At 38.2% G+C, this 22,500-nt stretch overlaps 1 protein-coding gene across 1 annotated transcript in view; it reads right to left on the reverse strand.

The window, feature by feature from the left end:
* LOC144964322 (arrestin domain-containing protein 3-like) overlaps positions 1–22,500 on the reverse strand; it is a 48,436-nt gene that overhangs the window by 8,637 nt on the left and 17,299 nt on the right. The window contains exons 4-5 of the mRNA XM_078898425.1: positions 14,724–14,906; positions 566–748 (exon numbers count right to left, since the gene is read on the reverse strand). Of these exons, the coding sequence (XP_078754551.1) occupies positions 566–748; positions 14,724–14,906 (366 nt within the window). The remainder of the gene's footprint in view (positions 1–565; positions 749–14,723; positions 14,907–22,500) is intronic.

The raw sequence follows: 22,500 nt of genomic DNA on the forward strand, positions 1-22,500 counted from the left end.
TCAACAGTCATGACGTCACTTCCCTCGTAATGACGAATAGTAACTTAGTAACTGACTCTAAACTATCGAAACAATAGCGGACGCCCTTATGAAATATTTCTCCGACGGGCATAAAAGAAGAGAAAAACATTATAAATTATATTATCATGTTTTGACTTTTATACACTCTGATCACATGACATATGAAAAGTACTGTTTTTCTTTGTTTAGAACCATGCTGCTCGCCGTTGCTGGGCGACGTGACATCAGACTATTGACTCCAATACTCTTCAACAGTCATAACGTCACTTCCTGCCTAATGACGCATGGTAACTTAGTAACACTGGCTCTAAACTATTGGAACAATGGCGGACGCCCGTATGAAATATTTCTCCGGCGAGCATAAAAGCGTTTCCAGAGGAAAAAAAAACCCATGTTTTGACTTTTACACATTCTGATCACAAGGCATATGAAGATTTCTAGCCAGCATGAAGAATAAAAAGTAATGATTTTCTTTGTTTAGAACCAAGATGGCCGCCATTGCCGGGCGGCGTGACATCAGACTATTGACTCCAATTGACTTTACCTCTAGAGTATAGTGGACATTGATGATTCCACAACCTATAAGATATGAGGGTGGTAGGGACGGTATGACGAGGTGTTCACCCTCCCACGAGTCACTCTGGCCTGGAGGAATGCTCCCCCGACACATCTTGGCGACTTGCTGGGTTATCGACCTGGACTTGCTGGTCGCTTTGAAGGTGGTTGTCTGAAATAAACAAATTGGATTTTATAGATAGAATGAAGTTGACGTCACTCCGGTCTTTGTTATTGGTTTTTTTTTTTTGTTTTTTTTTTTTGTTTTTTGCCATCCGCGTTTATGTGTAATTCTCACTAAACTGTATTAACTAGGATATAAACGTTCATGGTTACATAGATTTGTATTTTGGTCCGTTATATTTCCGGATGGCAATGTTGTGAGCTTCTTAGCAAAGCGCATACTATCTATTAAGATAAATTACAGTAATAATATGTGCGGCTATGTGGTCTTGTGGTAAGACACTAGCTTTCGGATCGGAAGGTCCTGGGTTCGAGCCTCGCGCTCGGCGCATAGTTGAGTCCTTGGATAAGGCTCTTTACTCACTTTCTCTCACCGTACTCAGGTGTAAAATGAGTACCTGGTCGTTAACAGCTATGTCTCTGTCCGACAAAAATGCATTAACGCCTAACAGGCGACATGTCCCTGGCCTACATGTTAAGTGTTGCTGTTGGCCAGGGATCCCTTGTAAAGAGCTCTGAGCACGATTAGTGGATATTGAAAATTGAAAAATTGAAAATTGAGCTTTATATAGCGCAATATCCACTAAATGTGCTCAAAGCGCTTTACAAGGGGTCCCTGGTCAACAGCAACATTTAACTATTAGGACGGGACATGCCGCCTGTTAGGCGATATTACAATTTTTTTCGGACAAAGACAACGCTGTTAACGACCAGGTACTCATTTTACACCTGAGTACGGTGAGAGAAAGTGAGTAAAGAGCCTTATCCAAGGACTCAACTATGCGCCGAGCGCGAGGCTCGAACCCAGGACCTTCCGATCCGAAAGCGAGTGTCATACCACAAGACCATATAGCCGCTATATAGCTATATAAAATCTCAATTTTTTTTTAATACTTATTTTCCCACTAAGTTGCGTTTCCCAGCTTGACAAGGCTTCAGTTGATGCCAGATTGGAGGCCTCTTTGACAAGTTGGAGCTCATGTTAATTGAGCTTTGAGCTTTTATATAGCGCAATGTCCATTACTCGTGCTCAAAGCGGTTTTCAAGGGGTCCCTAGCCAGTAGCAACACTTAACATTGAAAATTGAAAAATTGAAAATTGAGCTTTATATAGAGCAATATCCACTAAATGTGCTCAAAGCGCTTTACAAGGGGTCCCTGGTCAACAGCAACATTTAACATGTAGGACGGGACATGACACCTGTTAGGCAATATTACAATTTTTTTTCGGACAGAGGCAACGCTGTTAACGGCCAGGTCTCTTTTTACACCTGAGTACGGTGAGAGAATATGAGTAAAGAGTCTTTCTCAAGGACTCAACTATGCGTCGAGCGAGGCTCAAACCAAGGACCTTCCGATCCTAAAGCGAGTGTCATGCCACAAGACCACATAGCCTCAGTCAAAATTAGAAGAAAAAAGGTTTCAATCAAAAAATAGCGCGATATCCACTGAATATTCTCAATGCGCTTTACAATGTGTCCCAAGCTAGCAAACTGCAATACTTAACATATAGGACAGGACATGATGACTGTAAAGCACTATAACAATTACATTTTTTTTCAATAAGGACAACTCTGTTGCCGGTTATGTATTCATTTTACGCCTGGGTACTGTGAGAGAATGTGAAGAGAGAGCCTTTTCAAAGAACTCAACCTTCCGCTGCCCATGGTGGGACTCAAACTATGGACATAAAGGTCCGAACGAGTGTATTATAGATAGAATGAGCTTGGCCAAGGAGTTCACAACATTGCCATCCGGAAGTATAACGGACCAACACACAAAACTATGTGTAACCATGAACTTTTATAGTCTGGTTAATACAGTTTAGTGAGAACAACTCACAAACGCGGATGGCAAAAAACAATAACAAAGACATGAGTGACGTCATCTTCGAACTATCTATAGGACAAGACGTGACGACTGTAAGGCATTATTTCAATTTTTTTTATAAGGACAACGCTGTTACCGGTCAGGTACTCATTTTGCGCCTGGGTATTATGAGAGAATGTGAGTAAAGAGCCTTTTCCAAGAACTCAACTGTCCGCCGCCCTTGGTGGGACTCGAACCATGAGCATAAAGGTCCGAAGGAGTGTATTATAGAAGGAATAATATTACAATCACTTTGTTTTTACACGGACCGTTTCGGTGATTAGTTTCCACTAAGATATTATATCTATCAGACTATAAACGTTCAAGGTTTCACATACTTTGGTGTGTTGTTAAGTAATATTGACTGGCAGATGTTGTGAGTATTTTACCTAAACGCATAGCATCGAATGATGCATTAGGTTTATCCAAAAATCTCACAACATCCGCAAATCGGATATCATGTACCACCACACAAAAATTATGTGAAATCTTGAACGTTTATAGATATCGAGTATGCGCTTGGCTAAGAAACTCATAACATTGCCTTCCCGGAAGTATAACGGACCAACACACAAAACTGTGTGTATCCATGAACGTTTATAGTCAGGTTAATACAGTTCAGTGAGCATTACTCATAAATGCGGATGGCAAAAAATAATAACAAAGACCTGAGTGACGTCATCTTCGAACTATCTATAGATAGTATGCGCTTAGCTAAGAAGTTCATAACATTGCCATCCGGAAGTATAACGGACCAACACACAAAACTATGTGTAACCATGTACTTTATAGTCTGGTTAATACAGTTTAGTGAGAACAACTCACAAACGCGGATGGCAAAAAACAATAATAAACGCTTGAGTGACGTCATCTTCGTTCTATCTATTGTGTGACATCTCTAAACCCAGTGCAAAGTGATCAGCAGACAAAGCCGCCATTTACTGTTAGTGCTGAAGTGGCCTCAATCAGACTGTGGATATAGAATGACGTTGACGTCACTTGGGACTTTGTTATTGTTTTTCGCCATCCGCGTTTATGAGTATGAGTAATTCTCACTAAACTATATTAACCAGACTATAAACGTTTAAGGTTACACATTACAGTTTTGTGTGTTGGTCCGTTAACTTCCGCATGGAATTTTGTGAGCTTCTTCGCCAAGCGCATACTATCTATAGATAGTTCGAAGATGACGTCACTCAGGTCTTTGTTATTGCTTTTTGCCATCCGCGTTTATGAGTAATGCTCACTGAACTGTATTAACCCGACTATAAACGTTCATGGATACACAGAGTTTTGTGTGTTGGTCCGTTATACTTCCGGATGGCAATGTTATGAGCTTCTTCGCCAAGCGCATACTCGATATCTATAAACGTTCAAGATTTCACACAGTTTTTGTGTGTTGGTACATGATATCCGACTTGCGGATGTTGTGAGATTTTTGGATAAACCTAATGCATCATTCGATGCTATGCGTTTAGGTAAAATACTCACAACATCTGCCAGTCAATATTACTTAACAACACCAAAGTATGGATACACACAGTTTTGTGTGTTGGTCCGTTATACTTCCGGATGGCAATGTTATGAGCTTCTTAGCCAAGCGCATACTATCTATACACCACTTATACTGGTATGGTCGACATTATTGATGCTATGCGTTTCTGTAAAATACTCACAACATCCGCCAGCCATATATAAAGTACCAACACCCCAAACTCTTAACCTTCCATAATCCGATCGATATAATTTAGTGAGAACTAATTACAAAAATTAAATGGCTATCTAAAATGTTTTTCCTTCTATACGTTGACGATAGGATAAGACTATGAAGAAAATAAATCAAATAATGGCACACCGCTGATTCAGGAATATCCATTTCCATGTTTGAATACATTTGCTTAAACTATTCAATTACTTCTCAGTACGGAATCCCTTAGGGTTCATTCTCGTCAACGAAAGTTAATATTATAAGCAATGTCACAGTTAACCCCTTGAGGCCTTTATTTTCATACATAACATTAACCCTTTGAATGCACTGAAAATGGTTAGTTTGAAATCAATTTGTAGGGTGAGGTATCTCGAGCATTGGGTTTTCGTTTATTCTCATTTTCTGTCAAGGCCATATTATGTAGCAATGACTATCCCGCACAAATCTTTGGGCCTCTTTTTCGCTCACGAAGTGCCCGAATTCGCGTCAAAATATGGGACGAAGCCGTTTCGTATATGCTATTTTTAAAAATTAATTACGACGCTGTTTATCGATGAATATGACTGAAAGTTGACACTAGTGCCGCGCTGAAGATCGGTCTGGACCGCGGTCCGACGGTCTTTTAGCTGTGAACCGAAGACCGGTCCCAGAGGGGAAGACCGGCGACGGTCCTCACTTCTTATCACCTTTCAACTAGTGCGGGGCGGTCCTTGCAAGGACCACGGTCCTACGGTCTCGCGCCATAGCCTACTACTTCCCCAGCGATTCGTTGCATCGGTTGCCTATCTTCCACCAATCACCACCCATCCCACTTAATTAATCGCACCCACCCCCCTTTGCCATACACTAAACGACACAGACGACCATACAGGCAGACGACCACCAACCTCCACTCCGCAAACCGCCCTTTCGTGTGTGAGATGGGGGGAACAGGAGGCGCACGCCTTGGACGATTCCATTATACGGGGTAAATTTCAAAATTTACTACACCATAATGATCGCAATGACAATGATCTATGGTGAAGGCATGACCCCTCTTCTCTAATGGGTTATTGTTTGAAATGTATGTGACTACAAAAGATGTGTGTGTTTGTGTGTGTGTGTGTGTGTGTGTGTGTCGAACCTAGCAAGTAGCAAATCCGATTTTTTGTTTTCTTTTGTCCATCTCTTGTCACCACTCCTTTCTATCGCAGTGTTGTCATTTAAAATAATACAATAATATTAAAATTTCGTTTGGTGTTTTTACTAATCAAATAATATGAGTTTCATTAGTTTCTTCCTTCCAAAAAACCCAGTTATAACGTCTGAATTTTAAAAAAGTCCAATAGAATATTTGGGGACCCCGATAGCTCACTTGATAGAGCACTCTCTTTATACGCAAAGGGCCAGAGATCGATCCCGGGTGCAGTCGATTTTTTTCTGAATCCCTGTCTACTCAGCAATGAATGGGTAGCTGAGTTTGTTAGATCTGGCGAAAAGTCACCATCGACCCCTCTTATCACCTCATCCACCCCCTCTTATTATAACTTCACGTCTCTCTCTTACTCTTCAATGCTCGCTGCCCTCTAATGTGTGTGTGTGTGTGGGGGGGGGGAGGGGGGGGGAGGGGGGGGTAGGAGTTGCGTGTGTGTATCAACGCCACGAACAACTCGATCAACGCCTTGGGCGATGCCATTATCTCCGTTAATGGGGATAAATTTCAAATTTTATTAAATTATCGAAGTAACAATGAAGTACGGTGAGCAAATAAAGAAGGCATCACCCCTCTTCTCTAATTAGGTTACAATTTGAAATGAGTGTGACTACTCCGTGTGTTTTACTCCTGTAGGCCACGGTTTTCATCGTGTAGCGGTCTTTAACGGTTCAAGAATGAACGATCCCACGCTCTCAAAGGTCAAACCGGTTCGAATTTCCAACAGTCTCTCAGGAATGTTCAATGTCGAAAAGGACCGGTCCTACTAGGACCGGTCCTTGCGGTCTTCATTTCCCAAGGACCGTAGGACCGTGGTCCTTAAGCTTGCCAAGGACCGCCCCGCACTAGTTATAATAAGAGGGGGTGGATGAGGTGATAAGAGGGGTCGATGGTGACTTTTCGCCAGATCTAACAAACTCAGCTACCCATTCATTGCTGAGTAGATAGGGATTCAGAAAAAAATCGATTGCACCCGGGATCGATCTCTGGCCCTTTGCGTATAAAGAGAGTGCTCTATCAACTGAGCTATCGGGGTCCCCAAATATTCTATTGGACTTTTTTAAAATTCAGACGTTATAACTGGTTTTTTTGGAAGGAAGAAACTAATGAAACTCATATTATTTGATTAGTAAAAACACCAAACGAAATTTTAATATTATTGTATTATTTTAAATGACAACACTGCGATAGAAAGGAGTGGTGACAAGAGATGGACAAAAGAAAACAAAAAATCGGATTTGCTACTTGCTAGGTTCGACACACACACACACACACACACACACACACACACAAACACACACATCTTTTGTAGTCACATACATTTCAAACAATAACCCATTAGAGAAGAGGGGTCATGCCTTCACCATAGATCATTGTCATTGCGATCATTATGGTGTAGTAAATTTTGAAATTTACCCCGTATAATGGAATCGTCCAAGGCGTGCGCCTCCTGTTCCCCCCATCTCACACACGAAAGGGCGGTTTGCGGAGTGGAGGTTGGTGGTCGTCTGCCTGTATGGTCGTCTGTGTCGTTTAGTGTATGGCAAAGGGGGGTGGGTGCGATTAATTAAGTGGGATGGGTGGTGATTGGTGGAAGATAGGCAACCGAAGCAACGAATCGCTGGGGAAGTAGTAGGCTATGGCGCGAGACCGTAGGACCGTGGTCCTTGCAAGGACCGCCCCGCACTAGTTGAAAGGTGATAAGAAGTGAGGACCGTCGCCGGTCTTCCCCTCTGGGACCGGTCTTCGGTTCACAGCTAAAAGACCGTCGGACCGCGGTCCAGACCGATCTTCAGCGCGGCACTAATTATAACTTCACGTCTCTCTCTTACTCTTCAATGCTCGCTGCCCTCTAATGTGTGTGTGTGGGGGGGGGAGGGGAGGGGGAGGGGGGGGGGGTAGGAGTTGCGTGTGTGTATCAACGCCACGAACAACTCGATCAACGCCTTGGGCGATGCCATTATCTCCGTTAATGGGGATAAATTTCAAATTTTATTAAATTATCGAAGTAACAATGAAGTACGGTGAGCAAATAAAGAAGGCATCACCCCTCTTCTCTAATTAGGTTACAATTTGAAATGAGTGTGACTACTCCGTGTGTTTTACTCCTGTAGGCCACGGTTTTCATCGTGTAGCGGTCTTCAACGGTTCAAGAATGAACGATCCCACGCTCTCAAAGGTCAAACCGGTTCGAATTTCCAACAGTCTCTCAGGAATGTTCAATGTCGAAAAGGACCGGTCCTACTAGGACCGGTCCTTGCGGTCTTCATTTCCCAAGGACCGTAGGACCGTGGTCCTTAAGCTTGCCAAGGACCGCCCCGCACTAGTTGACACACAGTTAGAAAAAAGGTCATTTTAGATTATGTCAAGCGACAAAACTCGTGCGATTACCAAAAGACCGTTAAAAATAGATTTTTACTCTTTGGAGTAAAATATTTCTAAAACTACCGGACGTGGAGGTTTTGTCGCTGACAAGGTAATACATGAACATTTCTTCTTTTTGGTTGCAAAATTTCATATGAATATGACGAGTACTTTTCCCGTATTTTACAAAACACCATCCTAATTTGCTCTTCAAGTATCAATCTTTTAATCCACTTATTACGCAAGATACAACCAAAGGTCGAAAAAAAAATGCCGAAAAAGCGTCCCATATTTTCGCGTTTTTTTCCTCTTTGAGGGTCATCCAAATAAATGACACCTTTAAAACTGTATAACTTGTTTATTTATGAATGGATTTTCAAAATTCAAAAACATTTTTACTCAGTGGAGATAGGGCTTGGATTTTAGACAAAATTTTCCTCAAAAAGAGAAAAAAAACATTTTTCATAGTCATTGCTATATTATGGTAGGGATGAAAAGTCGTCACGACACATCTTACTAACGAAAGAGTGAAAATGGAAAGGCTTCGCATGGGAACAAAACAGACAATGGACGTTTCGGGTACAAACCCTTCGTCAGCACAACAATACACAAATAAACGTGCAAAATAATATACTCATTGAGTATAGACGATACAAGTTATTTTTCATTATCATTATATTTTATTTGTTTTCCACGTTTATTTGTGTATCGTTGTGCTGACGAAGGGTTTGTACCCGAAACGTCCATTGTCTGTTTTGTTCCCATACGAAGCCTTTCCATTTTCACTCTTTCCTTAGTATTTTACGATCACCGGCTTCAGGCAGCCCTTACCATTTTCGATGTCACACCTTGTACTTTTCCGGTTCCAAAATCCTTGAAATTGTCAGTGTGTAACCAGTGCTTCGGAAGACTACTAATGAATAAGTTACAAATTTGAATCATAATGTACAAGCGTTCTTACACTGCCAATGACCGGGTACTCATCTGTAACTGAATCAAATGAGTTGATTGGAAACTGGACCATACACAAGGTTGCAACGCAGGGGGCAGACAATAATGATTATTGTCACCCATCCTATCCCTGACAACGCTCAACATAGCTTGAATTTGTTACAAGACGAGATACCATACTGCCGTACTCTGGATAAACACATATTAAAAAATTTGGCCCAAAAACTGATCCTTCAAATATCGATCGATTTAAATGACTCTCATCTTGGCAAAAACTCTCAAACCCAGGACTTCGCCGAAGTCCCGGGTTTGAGAGATTTTGCCAAGATGAGAGTCATTTAAGTCGATCGATAATTGAAGGACGATTTTCTGGCCAAATTTTTTAATATGTGTTTATCAAGAGTAAGACACCATACTGCTCGTCCATCTCTCTCTCTCTCTCTCTCTCTCTCTCTCTCTCTCTCTCTCTCTCTCTCTCTCTCTCTCTCTCTCTCTCTCTCTCAGGCCTATACCCTTATTTAAATGTTGTTTAGAAATTGAGAGTGAAGAGATGAGGGCGAGTGTCTGACATTTTGTACTTGATTGAACCATCGAGGAAGCAAAACATAATTAAGGCCATCCATTTTTAATATCCTAGCCACTGTAGAGAGACAGCTTAAGGATTGGATTCAGTAGTCTGATGTCACGCCGCTGGCAACGGCGGCCATCTTGGTTCTAAACAAAGAAAATCATTACTTTTATTCTTCATGCTGGCTAGAACTTTTCATACACCTTGTGATCAGAATGGGGTAAAGGTCAAAACATGATCAAATTTTATGGGTGTTTTTCCTCTGGATACGCTTTTTTGCTCGCCGGAGAAATTATTCATGCGGCGTCCGCCATTGTTCCGATAGGTTAGAGCCAGTGTTACTAAGTTACCATGCGTCATTTGGAAGGAAGTGACGTTACGACTGTTGAATCCTATTGGATTGAAGCATGTACCTATAGATTGGGAAGGAATTCTGAGGTTTTACCGGAGTCAAATCGTAATCGTTTAGTTTCGTTTATTTAATTTTTGTCTCAGTGGTGAAAATTCACACCGTTCAGGTCAGATAACTCTCAACCCGCCCCAATTTCATCTGAGTTTAAAGATTTGTTGACTTGACTCCCCAAAGAGAAATTAATGGTCACTAAAACGAAAAGAGACATTTTTGATGTTATGTCGAAATTATTCATATTTGGTTTGTTTAGCCTGTCGGTTGGTTTATGTCGGAAGAAGAGTTGTGATATTGTTTTACAGTACTCGCTGGATTATAGCACGCTATTGGGAAAAGCCTAAATGAGTGCTAAAAATAAAATTATAATATTTTTTTATGATTGAAGTTAAGCTGATACTAAGCTACTAGCAGTTTTGGACTGTAAAAGCTAAAGAGTAAAAATGGATGAAACAGCTTCGAAAAGAACAAAATACTAAACACGGAATATTGTGCCACCTCATGATTCAATATGTATTATTAGTTCTCTGAAGGACTGGTTACATACACACTTCCAATGATTTTGGAACCGGAAGTGTGGAAGGTGTCACTGCTTCTCTGTCCAATAACAGAACATTACAGAGTTTTACCAATAGAAATTATCTCCCCTTTGTAAGTAAAAAAAATAGCTATATTTATTTTAGTTCTCTTAATTGTCTGGGGGAAAATAGGAGCCCGAAATCGCGATTGTATTTATTGATTCCTGTTTCTGGCTTCTCTGTGAATTATCATCAGTATTTCCTTTTTTGTACCGTCTGTCCGAAAATATCAAATTAAGAAACTAGGGAGCAGGCACCGGTGTAAGGGCACGGCCGTACTGAGTCAGGTTTTCCGCTGCTGGTTTACCTGCTGGTACCAGTTTTGAAAATAGTCTTAAATTTATTTTGTAACTGTCCGGAGTCAACGCTTGTTATCAGCGATTTGTTGCTGGCAACAAGCGCAGGTAATTTACCAGAACGTCTGGACAATTGTTTTTCTGCTCCCAGCCGCTGGTTTTGTCCTCTGGCACTATTGGGTCATGAAGATTACACCAGTTTTTTATAAGACGGTGTTCAATTTTCGTCAACATATATTGAAAAGTGTCAATTGACATTCTTGTGTATTCTTGAAAACGAGAAGGATCTGTTTTTTTAACTCACAAAAAAAGATGGTGGTATTCACCAAAGTGCCGTCTTTCTCTATTTATGCGGTGGACAGGATCATGTTTCACAGACTTCTTAACAGAACTTAACAACACAGAACTGTCCAGAAGCATAAATTTATCTTCAGAAGACATCGTGGTCTAGGTTCTAACTAGACGATATAAAATTCTACACATGTGTGAGCTTTTTTTTTGCCAGCACAACTGCGGTCACGTGTCTGTTGTGCCTGCTTAGCAAGTTACCGGCGACTTGTGGCAGAAAAATCAGCAACAAGTTACCTGATGCACTGCGGCCGCAAACTAAGACTCAAGATCTGAACAAGTGTGTATGAAAGGTGCCAGACAAAGCAAGAAAGAAAAATACAAGAAAAAGCCCATTCCAATAAATTAGTCTATCTCGACTAGACTTAGTCTACCCCAGTAGCGACTGGGGATCGAACCTCAGACCTTCTGATTACTGGTCAGACGTGCTACCATTACACTTTGTCTGGTACCTTTAATACACATTTGTTCAGATCTTTATCTTTCTGTCCGAAACTTTTTGTTACATATGCGGCTATGTGGTCTAGTGGTATGACACTCACCTTCGGATCGGAATGTCCTGGGTTCGAATCCCGCACTAAGCGAAATCCTTCGAAAACCGGTGAAAAAATATATACTGTTGTCACCTCTCCATTGTTCTTGAGCAATTTGTTTCTATTCATAGTTCTACTGCTATGTGGTCTTGTGTATGACACTCGCATTCGGATCGGAAGGTCCTAAGTTCGAGTCCCTCACTAACCGGCGCATCTAGTTGAGTCCGAAAACCCTCTTTACTCACATTCTCTCACCGTACACATGTGTCAAATTAGTACCTGTTAACAGTGTTGCTTTGTCCGAAAAAAATTTGTAATATCGCCTTACTGGCGTCATGTCTCGTCATATATGATACATGTTGTTGTTGACTAGGGACCGTTGTAAAGCGCTTTGAGCACGTTTAGTGAATATTGCATTATATAAATCATCGGGGGTTTTTTTTCTTTCTCTTTCTTTCAGAACAAAAAAAAAGTTTTACCGTATTTCTATTTTATTCCTAGGATTCCTTCTATAAATAGTTCTATGGCTATGTGGTCTTGTGTATGACACTCGCTTTCGGATTGGAAGTTCCTGGGTTCGAGTCCCTCACTAACCGGCGCATCTAGTTAAGTCCTTCGAAAACCCTCTTTACTCGCATTCTCTCACCTTACACAGGTGTATAATGAGTACCTAGCAGTTAACAGTGTTGTCTCCGTCCGAAAAAAAACATTGTCATATCGCCTAACTGGAGTCATGTCTCGTCCATTATGTTACATGTTGCTGTTGTCTAGGGACCTTTTGTAAAGCGCTTTGAGCACAGTTATCTAAATGCTCAAGTTTTCTTTTTCTATTTCTATCAGATTTTTTTAAAAAAGAGTTTTACCGTATTTTTGCTTTATTCCTATTTCAACTTAACTGACAAGTAGAGCGGGTGAAAAAATTGATACTGTTGTCACTTCTCCATCGTACTTGAGTAACTCGTTTCTAATTATAGATCTACGGTGCTTCTGACCAATGGCCCAAACTCCCTGGAGACTTCAGTGTACTGATGGGTCTCTGACACCCTCCGCTCGCCTCCAAATAACACAGAATTGAATTACCGTGTAATACTTCTTTTTAAAGTGTTTTTCTTGGTTGTCGATAAGTGTTTAGACAAGTAGATGTTTGGGAAGTGTTTTTTTTATTTATTTTTTTTTTTTTTGGGTTGGGGGGGGGGTGTTTGGGTTTTTTTAAAGACAAGGTACAATTTTGTCCATAGAACTATCGGCATCCCTTAAAAGAGTGTACGGTTCCTTTTTTTTTTCTTCAGAAAAACAAATAAATCATTTATAACTTCAATGCTTGTTCTTGGCGGTGTTATTGTTTTGTTGTTTTGTTGGGTTTTTTTGGGTTTTTTTTTTTTTTGTTTTGTTGTTTTTGTTTTTTGTTGTTGTTATTTGGGGATTTTTTTTGTTTGTTTGTTTGCTTTTCTTTGTTGTTTTTGTTGGGGTTTTTTTGTTTGTTTTGTTTTGTTTTTTTTATTTTCTTTGGTTATCATAAAACATGATGAATTTGCCTAAAAGAAAAAATAAACTTTTGCTTCATTTGGGTTCGGGCCGACGTGCACTTATCTGCAGGTCTGATAATCCAATTCCTTATTGGCTCATTGTTATGTTATAAAGGACATCTAAAAAAATAACGCAAAATTTTGTCCATTACAACAATGTTATACTAGGCCCATAAATGGGTTCGGTTGTCAGACCTGTATATATGTACACGTCGATTCGTGCCAATTAAATTAATATGTAGGTTGATGTTTTAATATTTAATTCGTTTGGTGAGAAATCAAGTCTTTTAAAAATTAAAACAACAGCAATAAATATAATCAAATAAAAGCTGAGAAAACTGAAAATCCTTCTAGGCCATTGAGTCGGCGTTACCCCATATCATTCAGCAATACCTTTTTTTTTAAATTGAGGTTTATATAGCGCAATATCCACTAAATGTGCTCAAAGCGCTTTACAAGGGATTCCTGGTCAACAGCAACATTTAACATGTAGGACGGGGCATGCCGCCTGTTAGGCGACATTACAATTTTTTCGAACAAAGACAACGCTGCTAACGACCAGGTTCTCATTGTACACCTGAGTACGGTGAGAGAAAGTGGTAAAGAGCCTTTTCCAAGGACTCAACTATGCGCCGAGCGCGAGGCTCGAACCCAGGACCTTCCGATACCTGGTTGTACCGCCGTACTCAAACAAAACGCCATTTTATATTTTTGGACAAAAAAAGAATAAGAAAAAAAAACAAATTTAAAAGACCCAATTGTTTAACATGACATCAAATTTGTTTTGTTTTGTTTTGTTTTTAATGAACTCGCAAACAAGTCCCAGATTGCCGACAGAGAGATTGGATTCAGTAGTCTGATGTCACGCCGCCCGGCAACGGCGGCCATCTTGGTTCTAAACAAAGAAAATCATTACTTTTTATTCTTCAAGCTGGCTAGAACTTTTCATTCCCTTTTCGTATGCCTTGTGATCAGAATGTGTAATAGTCAAAACATGATCAAATTTATGTTTTTTTCCCTCTGGATACGATTTTATGCTCGCCGGAGAAATATTTCATACGGGCGTCCGCCATTGTTCCGATAGTTTAGAGCCAGTGTTGCTAAGTTACCATGCGTCATTAGGAAGGAAGTGACGTTACGACTATTGAATCCTATTAAGAGGCCCTACACAAATATTCTTTGTTGTCAATCTGGATATTTAGTAATGTATTCATATTTTTATTGTTTTTCGTTGTTGGCTGAAGAAGGGTTTTGAGCCCGAAACGTTCCGTGTTTGGTATTTTGTTATTTTTTGAAACTGTTATATTCATTTGTATTTATTCTTTTTTAACTTTATCTAAATGACCATTTGTCACCCTTCGCCTCAAAACGGTATTAAGTCCGGTTAGTTAAGATGTTGAAAATTGAATTTATAGCCAGAAATATCAGACTTGTGTTGAGTTTATATGATTTATTGAGGAGAACGGCAACCATATTTTAGGTTGCTAATGCCAACAGTTTTTTTGTTTGTATTTCTTTTTTACCAGTTGAACATGAAATTCGGATTTTAAGCATATGGTTCGTTCCGACATGATACCTCTTTTGAGACGACGGGTCGCATTCATAGCGACAGAGAGAATAACTCACCATTAAAAGTTCGATGGACGTCGTTCGAATCTTTCGCCGTGTCTCGTTGTTGATCTCTGCGAAGACGTGCATCGTCTCGCCAGACACATAGCCCTTGTGGTTCAGACGAAGACGGGCGTTCAGGGGACCGGACACGCAACAGACACAACACAGAACTTTGGTCTTGTGCGTCTGGGATGGTTGCTGTTGAGGTACATAATAATAATATTTTGAAACATTTTAGTAAATGTGACCCACCGGATCAAAGCGGTATTATGCCGGGATGACTAAGACTCAGAAAAGTGAATTTAGACATGAAATGATGAGAAATACAAAATTAGAATCCTTTGCAATGCAAGAAATAGTATCTATTCTCCACCACAGCGAAGCGGAATCAGCTCCAAGCTTCATATTTGTGTTAATAAATTCATCCCGACTTAATACCGTTTTGAGACGATGGGTCACAATTCATGTTAATAAGTCAGACCTGACTGTCTACTTGACAATAGAAAAATTCGTAATTTATTTTGGGGGGAAATAAAAATGGTTGTCACAACGGTTAACTTTAAAAATCAACAAGTTTCCCTCACAAAATTGAGCTGTTATATAGAGCAATATCCACTAAACGTGCTCAAAGTGCTTTACACGGGGTCCCTGGCCAACAGCAACTCTCAACATATAGGACGTGACATGACGCCTGTTAAGCGATATTACAAACTTTTTCGGAAAGAGACAACGCTGTTAACGGCCAGGTACTCATTTTACATCTGATTACGGTGAGAGAATGTGATTAAATAGCCTTTTCCAAGGACTCAATTATGCGCCGAGTGAGGCTCGAACCCAGGACCTTCCGATCCGAAAGCGAGTGTCATACCACTAGACCACATAGCCGCACATGAATTATTATTAAATAACACTTCAAGATCATTAACATTATCTAGCTCGTATGGCATCAACTTTTATTTTCAATAAGTTTTGATGACATAGAGGTGCTCGTGACGTTTTTAAATAGGATTCAAGAGTCGTGACGTCACTTCCCTCGTAATGACCCACAATTGGTTCTAAACTATCGGAATCGGAACAATGGCGGACGCCCTTGTGAAATACTCCTCCAACGAGCATCAAATTGCATCCAGAGGAGAAAAACATTATAAATCTGATCATGTTTTGACATTTATACATTCTGATCACATGGCATGTGAACAAAAAAGTTCTAGCCAGCATGAAGAATAAAAAGTACCGATTTTCTTTGTTTAGAACCATGCTGCTGGTTGCTGGGCGGACGTGACATCAGAATATCGAATCCTATTGGAGCCAAAATATCGTAGTTCTACGAATTATTCGTAATAGAATACAGGTCTGATAAGTCTCTACACGTTGGGCTGATGCAATCGCAGCACCATGAAAATTCGGATATGCGGTCTTGTGACATGACACTCGCTTTCGGATCGGAAGGTCCTGGGTTTGAGCCTCGCTCGGCGCATAGTTGAGTGCTCAGGTGTAAAATGAGTACCTGGCCGTTAACAGCGTTGTCTCTGTCGGGAAAAATATGTAATATCACCTAATTGGCGTCATGTGTTATTATTATTATCATTATTATTATTATTATTATATTTTTATATTATTATATTATTATTATTATTATTATTATTATTATTATTATTATATATTTTATTATTATTATCATTATCATATTATTATCATATCATTATTATTATTATTATCATTATCATTATTATTATTATATTATTATATTATTATTATTATTATTATTATTAATTTTATTATTATTATTTATTATTATTATTATTATTATTATTATTATTATTATTATTATTATTATTATTATATCATTATATTTATCTTTATTATTATTATTATATTATTATTATTATTATTATTATTATTATTATTATTAATTATTATTATTATTGTAATAATCAAGATTCAATAATATTTTTCATCGAAATCCAGATTCTCGTCTTTAAACTCAACAAATTTCTTAATCATGCTTGACTGCATTTATCATTTCCGACATGAAACTGTTTTAATAATTTACAACAAAAATAAACATAAACAGATATGAACAAATAAACAGAGCAAACCCATGTCAAGTGTTCAGATTCAAGTGGGTTATTCCTTCCTCCTGAAATACGTCATAAACCTTGATAGAAATTCGGTTGAAGAAATATTTTTAGCTCTTAAGTAGTAACTAGTAAGTTAATGTTGGCATGTTTTAGCTGACGTCATTCCTTGTTATTGTTTTTTATTTTTATTTATTTTTGTTTTGTTTTTTTTTTTTAGTTTCGTAGGTTTTGAGTTTTGTTGATTTTTGTTTTGTTTGTTTGTTTGTTTTTGTTGCATGCTATTATTTTTTGTTTGGTTTTTTTGTTTTTTGTTTATGTGTTGTGTTCTATTTTATTTTTATTTTAATCTGTTTTAAAATGTTATTGTTGAGGGGGGGGGGGGGGAAGTGGTGTCGTGAGGGGAGCGGTTGTGTGTTCCTTGGTTGTTGTTCTTTTGTTTGTTTGTTTGTTTTTGTTTTGTTTTGTTTTGCTTTTGTCTTAATTTTTTGTTTATTTTGTTTTGTTTTTTGTTGGGTCTTTTTGGCGTTTGTTTTTTTTTGTTTGTTTTATTTTTGTTTTTGTTTTTTATCTTGATGTTGCAGAACTATTAGCTGTTAGACACAAATCAGAAAATTCAACTACAAGATCATTATAATATATATATATATATATATATATATATATATATATATATATATATATATATATATATATATATATATATATATATATATATATACGAGATTATGCAAATTCGAGTGGCATTTTCTCTGATTTGACGTCATATCTCCATATGCCTCACACTAACACGTAATCGATTCCGTAACGTGAACGTCTTTCATATAATTCGCATTTTTAACATCCGATAAACAGGACGCCGTACGCACTTATTCACTTTTTAGATTGCTTTGACATCACCTTGTGTCAATAGTTAAAACATTAATTTTGTTATTCCTGGCTTCCTCAATGTGAATGTGGTTTAAGTAACTATTAATAGCAGTTTTACCTGGATGTATTTCAATGTCTAAATATCTGACAATATATTATGCACAGGTAACTAACTGCATCTGGCAAAAGGAAGGATATGGAGTTGGGAAGAAAAAATAAACCACCCATTTAACCAGTTTTCTGTTGTACTCTGGAAAACACGTATTTAAAAGTTTGGCCATAAAACTCGTCCTTCAAATATCGATCGATTTGGATGACGCTCATCTTGGCAAAAAACAAAAAAAAACACACAAAAAAAAACAAACAAAAAACCTGGAACTTTAAGAAAGGCTTTGCGAAATCCCAGGTTTGAGAATGTTATTTCCAATAAAATGATTGTATATAAGATTGTCGAAAGACAGAGTTAGATAGATAGATAGATAGATAGATAGATAGATAGATAGATAGATAGATAGATAGAGAAAGAGATAGATAGATAGATAGATAGATAGATAGATAGATAGATAGATAGATAGATAGATAGATAGATAGATAGTAGAAAGAGAGGAGATAGATAGATAGATAGATAGATAGATAGATAGATAGATAGATAGATAGATAGATAGATATAGATAGATAGATAGATAGATATAGATAATAAATAGATAGATAGATAGATAGATAGATAGATAGATAGATAGATAGATAGATAGCTATATAAATAGATAGATAGATAGATAGATAGATAGATATATAGATAGATAGATAGATAGATAGAGAAAGAGAGAAAGATAGATAGAGAGAGATAGATAGATAGATAGATAGATAGATATATAGATAGATAGATAGATAGATAGATAGATAGATAGATAGAGAAAGAGAGATAGATAGATAGATAGAGAAAGAGAGATATATAGATAGAGATAGATAAAGAGAGATAGATAGATAGATAGAGAAGATAGATAGATAGATAGATAGATAGATAGATAGATAGAGAAAGAGAGATAGATAGATAGAGAGAGAGAGATAGATAGATAGATAGATAGATAGAGAAAGAGAGATAGATAGATAGAGAAAGAGAGATAGATAGATAGATAGATAGATAGATAGATAGATAGATAGATAGATAGATAGATAGATAGATAGATAGATAGATAGATAGATAGATAGATAGGGAAAGAGAGATAGATAGACATAGAGAGAGAGAGAGAGTGAGAGAGAGAGAGAGAGAGAGAGAGAGAGAGAAAGAGAGAGAGTGTTTATTTTTGTGTCTTTAGAAGACTTCCTAGTAAAAGCATAAACAGCGGGTGCAGAAAAGCCAAATAGTTCTATGGCTAAATAAAACGAGTATTTTATTAAAGAATGAATACGATGTCCCAAAAAGTTGGAATGGGTTTCTATATATCATGATATATAATAAAAAGCTAAAACGTCTATAAGAGGTACTATGTCCGAGTCGGCATGTTTTGATACAAATTGGATGTATAGTTTACAAATATGAACGAATCCTTCAGGACCATTAGGCCCATAGAGACGAAGTTTATCCAGGTCTCTCTGGTGTTAATTGCTTGCTATCCGTTTGATAGGACGCTGGTCTATCGCAAAGTACTTTCCGACAAATCTAACAGACCCAGCTACCCATTCACTGCCAGCTAGACAGGTTCTAAATTCGTTTTTAGAGGTCCCATTCATCCCGATACAATTCCGTGTTGAGTCGGCCATCACATAAATATGAAAGCCGAACAAATTAGGATTAAGCAGCAACCTCATAAGAGATACCCAATAAACGAATACCAAATGCTCATATCTTATAAAATGCAAACCATCCAGGTAGCTGAAATATCAAACTCTCAATATTCCCCATTCGTTTTCACAGAGAGAACACCCCCCCCCCCCCCCCCCCCAAAAAAAAAAAAAAGAAAAACTAGTATTTTGACACGATCCGTTTAACTGATTAATTGCCGTACTCTGGAAAAACAAACACTAAAAGAATTTGGCTAGAAAACTCGTCCTTCAAATATCGATTGATTTAAATAACCCTCGTCTTGGAAAAAAATTCTCAAACCTGGGACTTCGCGAGGTCCCGGATTGGGAGACTTTGCCAAGATCATTATTTAAATAGAGAAAAAAATCACCCCAAAAGAACTAATATTAGTGATAAGATCCGTTTAACCGATTAATTGCCGTACTCTAGAAAAACAAACACTAAAATAATTTGGCCAGAAAATCGTCCTTCAAATATCGATTGTTTTAAATAACCCTCGTCTCGGATTTAAAAACAAACAACTCTCAAACCTGGGACTTCGCGAGGTCCCGGGTTTGGGAGTCTTTGCCAAGATGAATATCGATCGATATTTTAAGGACGAATCTTCTGGCCAAATTTTTAAATACGTGTTATTCAAAGTAAGGCAATTAACAGGTTAATGAACAAAATGTATTTGCTGTTATCAAGTCATTGAATAGTTTAGATGGTTTCTACAACCGAGGCCTAACTAGAATGTAGTCTTGTGGTATGACACTGGCTTCTGGATCGGATGGTCCTGGGCTCGATCCTCGCTCGGTGCTTAGTTGAGTAAATTCAATTCTATTTTTTTTAAAAACATGAGCCGACATATAGCTAGCGCAAAATCTTCAAAGTGCTCAATGCGATTTACAAGGAATAAACAAGTCAACAACAACATTCAACGTGTTAGACGAGACATGGCATCAGACACGTGATGTTACTTTTTGTTTCTTTTTCTTTTTTTTATCTTTTTTTGTTTTTTGTTTTTTTTTTTTTTTGCTTTTGGTTTGTTTGTTGTTTTTTTTTTTTTTTTTTTTTGTTTTTTTTTGTTGTTTTTTTTTGTTTTGTTTTTTGTTTGTTTGTTTGTTTTGTTTTTGTTTGTTTTTTTTTTGCTGCAGGAAAAGCTATTACCGGTCATGTATTCATTGTATACATGAGCAAGGTGAGAGAATGTGAATAAAGTGTCTTTTCCAAAGACTTGACTTTGAGGCGCCAACAGCAAGACATCAACCTGGGATCTACTGATCCCGAAAGCATGTGCCATGATACAAGACCACAAAATCGTACATGAAGGCCACAAGGGGAAAATCGATCAAAGTCCGAAAGTCCCTTACTGTTTTAATATCACAATAATTTGGTATTAAAATCAACCAAGAGCTTGTTTTTTATATGCATCTGACTTGTGGTCAAAATATATAAGTTTAGTAATTCACATTCAGTTCAATTCATATCATCATGTGGCGTTTTCAAATGGGTTTCCAAACTTTAATTTTGATTTTCTCAAAAGCTGAAAAATGTGACTTTGATCGTTCTTCCCCTCTGGTCTTCACACGTGAACGAGAACAGCGAAGCCGATGGGGATTTGATAAGGCACATTTCTCAATCATTTTCATTTGCATACAAAGAGGGGGAAGAAAATTGGATTGACGGCCAATGTGCGGACATGAAAGATGAGGGCGAAAACAACCACAATCCACTACATTAAAAAACGCGGTAGACTAGTGTCGTATTCTAAGAGTAGCAAGCAACTGCCATGGTCCGTTTCACGCTATAGAAACTGGGATAACCGCCTGTTCCAATGGTCTCATGACTTTAAAGGAATACGACCATACAAACAGTTAAATAAATATCAAATACGTACCGAGATCCCTATTACTTCATTATATATTTTTTAATTTGATCTTTTATATAGAGCAATATACACTAAACGTGCTCAAAGCGCTTTACAAGGGTCCCTGGCCAACACAACATTTAACATGTAGGATGGGACATGAAGCCTGTTAGGCGATATTACCATTTTTTTCGGATAGAGGCAACGCTGTTACCAGTCAGGTACTCATTTTACACTTGAGTTCGGTGAGTGAATGCGAGTAAAGAGTCTTTTCCAAGCACTAAACTATGCGACGAGCTAGGCTCGAACCCAGGAACTTCCTATCCGAAAGCGAGTGTCATACCACAAGACCACATAGCCGCATATTTGTTACAGAATGGACAGGATATCCCAAAAAATGGAAATTTACAATTTTTTTTACAAATTGAATGTATAGATAAAAATATGAAGTCATCCTTCAGAGCCATGAGGCCCATGGAGATGAAGTTTATCCAGGTCTCTCTGGTGCGAATTGCTTGTTATCCTTTTGATAGGACGCTGGTCTATCCCAAAGTACTTTCGGCCAGATCTAACAGACCCAGCTAATGTTTTACTTTAATGAATTCTTTGGACGTGTTCACAGACAACAACAACAAAAAAAAAAACAAGAATACAAAGAACACAGAACAATCCACGTAGTGCCTTACAGCGTGAAATCAACTACGGAAGATGGTCATTACATCTTCTTTCGTTCCTCCTTCTTTTCCTTCTTACTTTCACTCCTGGTTAACTCTCTCCTTACCGACCATTTTCAGAATTGTTCCCGAAGTGAAAAAAAAAAAATAAGAACAGAATATTATAGGGAACGAGATTAGCGGAAGAGTAGCGTCCCTTGATTGGACGTCACCCATAGTCTGTGACGTCACCGGCGGAAAAGTTATTAGAGAGAGAACGTCATGTTGGTTGTGCGCATGCGTCTCTCGTCCTCGCGGAAGCGAGGGTGACGTCCAATCAAGGTACGCTACTTTTCCGCTAATCTCAATCCCTAAACATAGTTTTGTGCAGCAAAAGCAGGTTTACAAAACAGCGTTAAGTTTTTATATCTAGTTGTATCAAACGTTTTTCTTCAAATGTTTTTTGAATGTACATAACACATTTGAACACGAATCATGTTCATTGTATCGTAACGAATGGGACGATTTTCCTGTAGTT

This window comes from Berghia stephanieae, chromosome 2, assembly GCF_034508935.2.
Source record: "Berghia stephanieae isolate SIO BIC M18660-M18661 chromosome 2, UCSD_Bste_1.3, whole genome shotgun sequence".
Taxonomy (NCBI): Eukaryota; Metazoa; Mollusca; class Gastropoda; order Nudibranchia; family Aeolidiidae; genus Berghia; species Berghia stephanieae.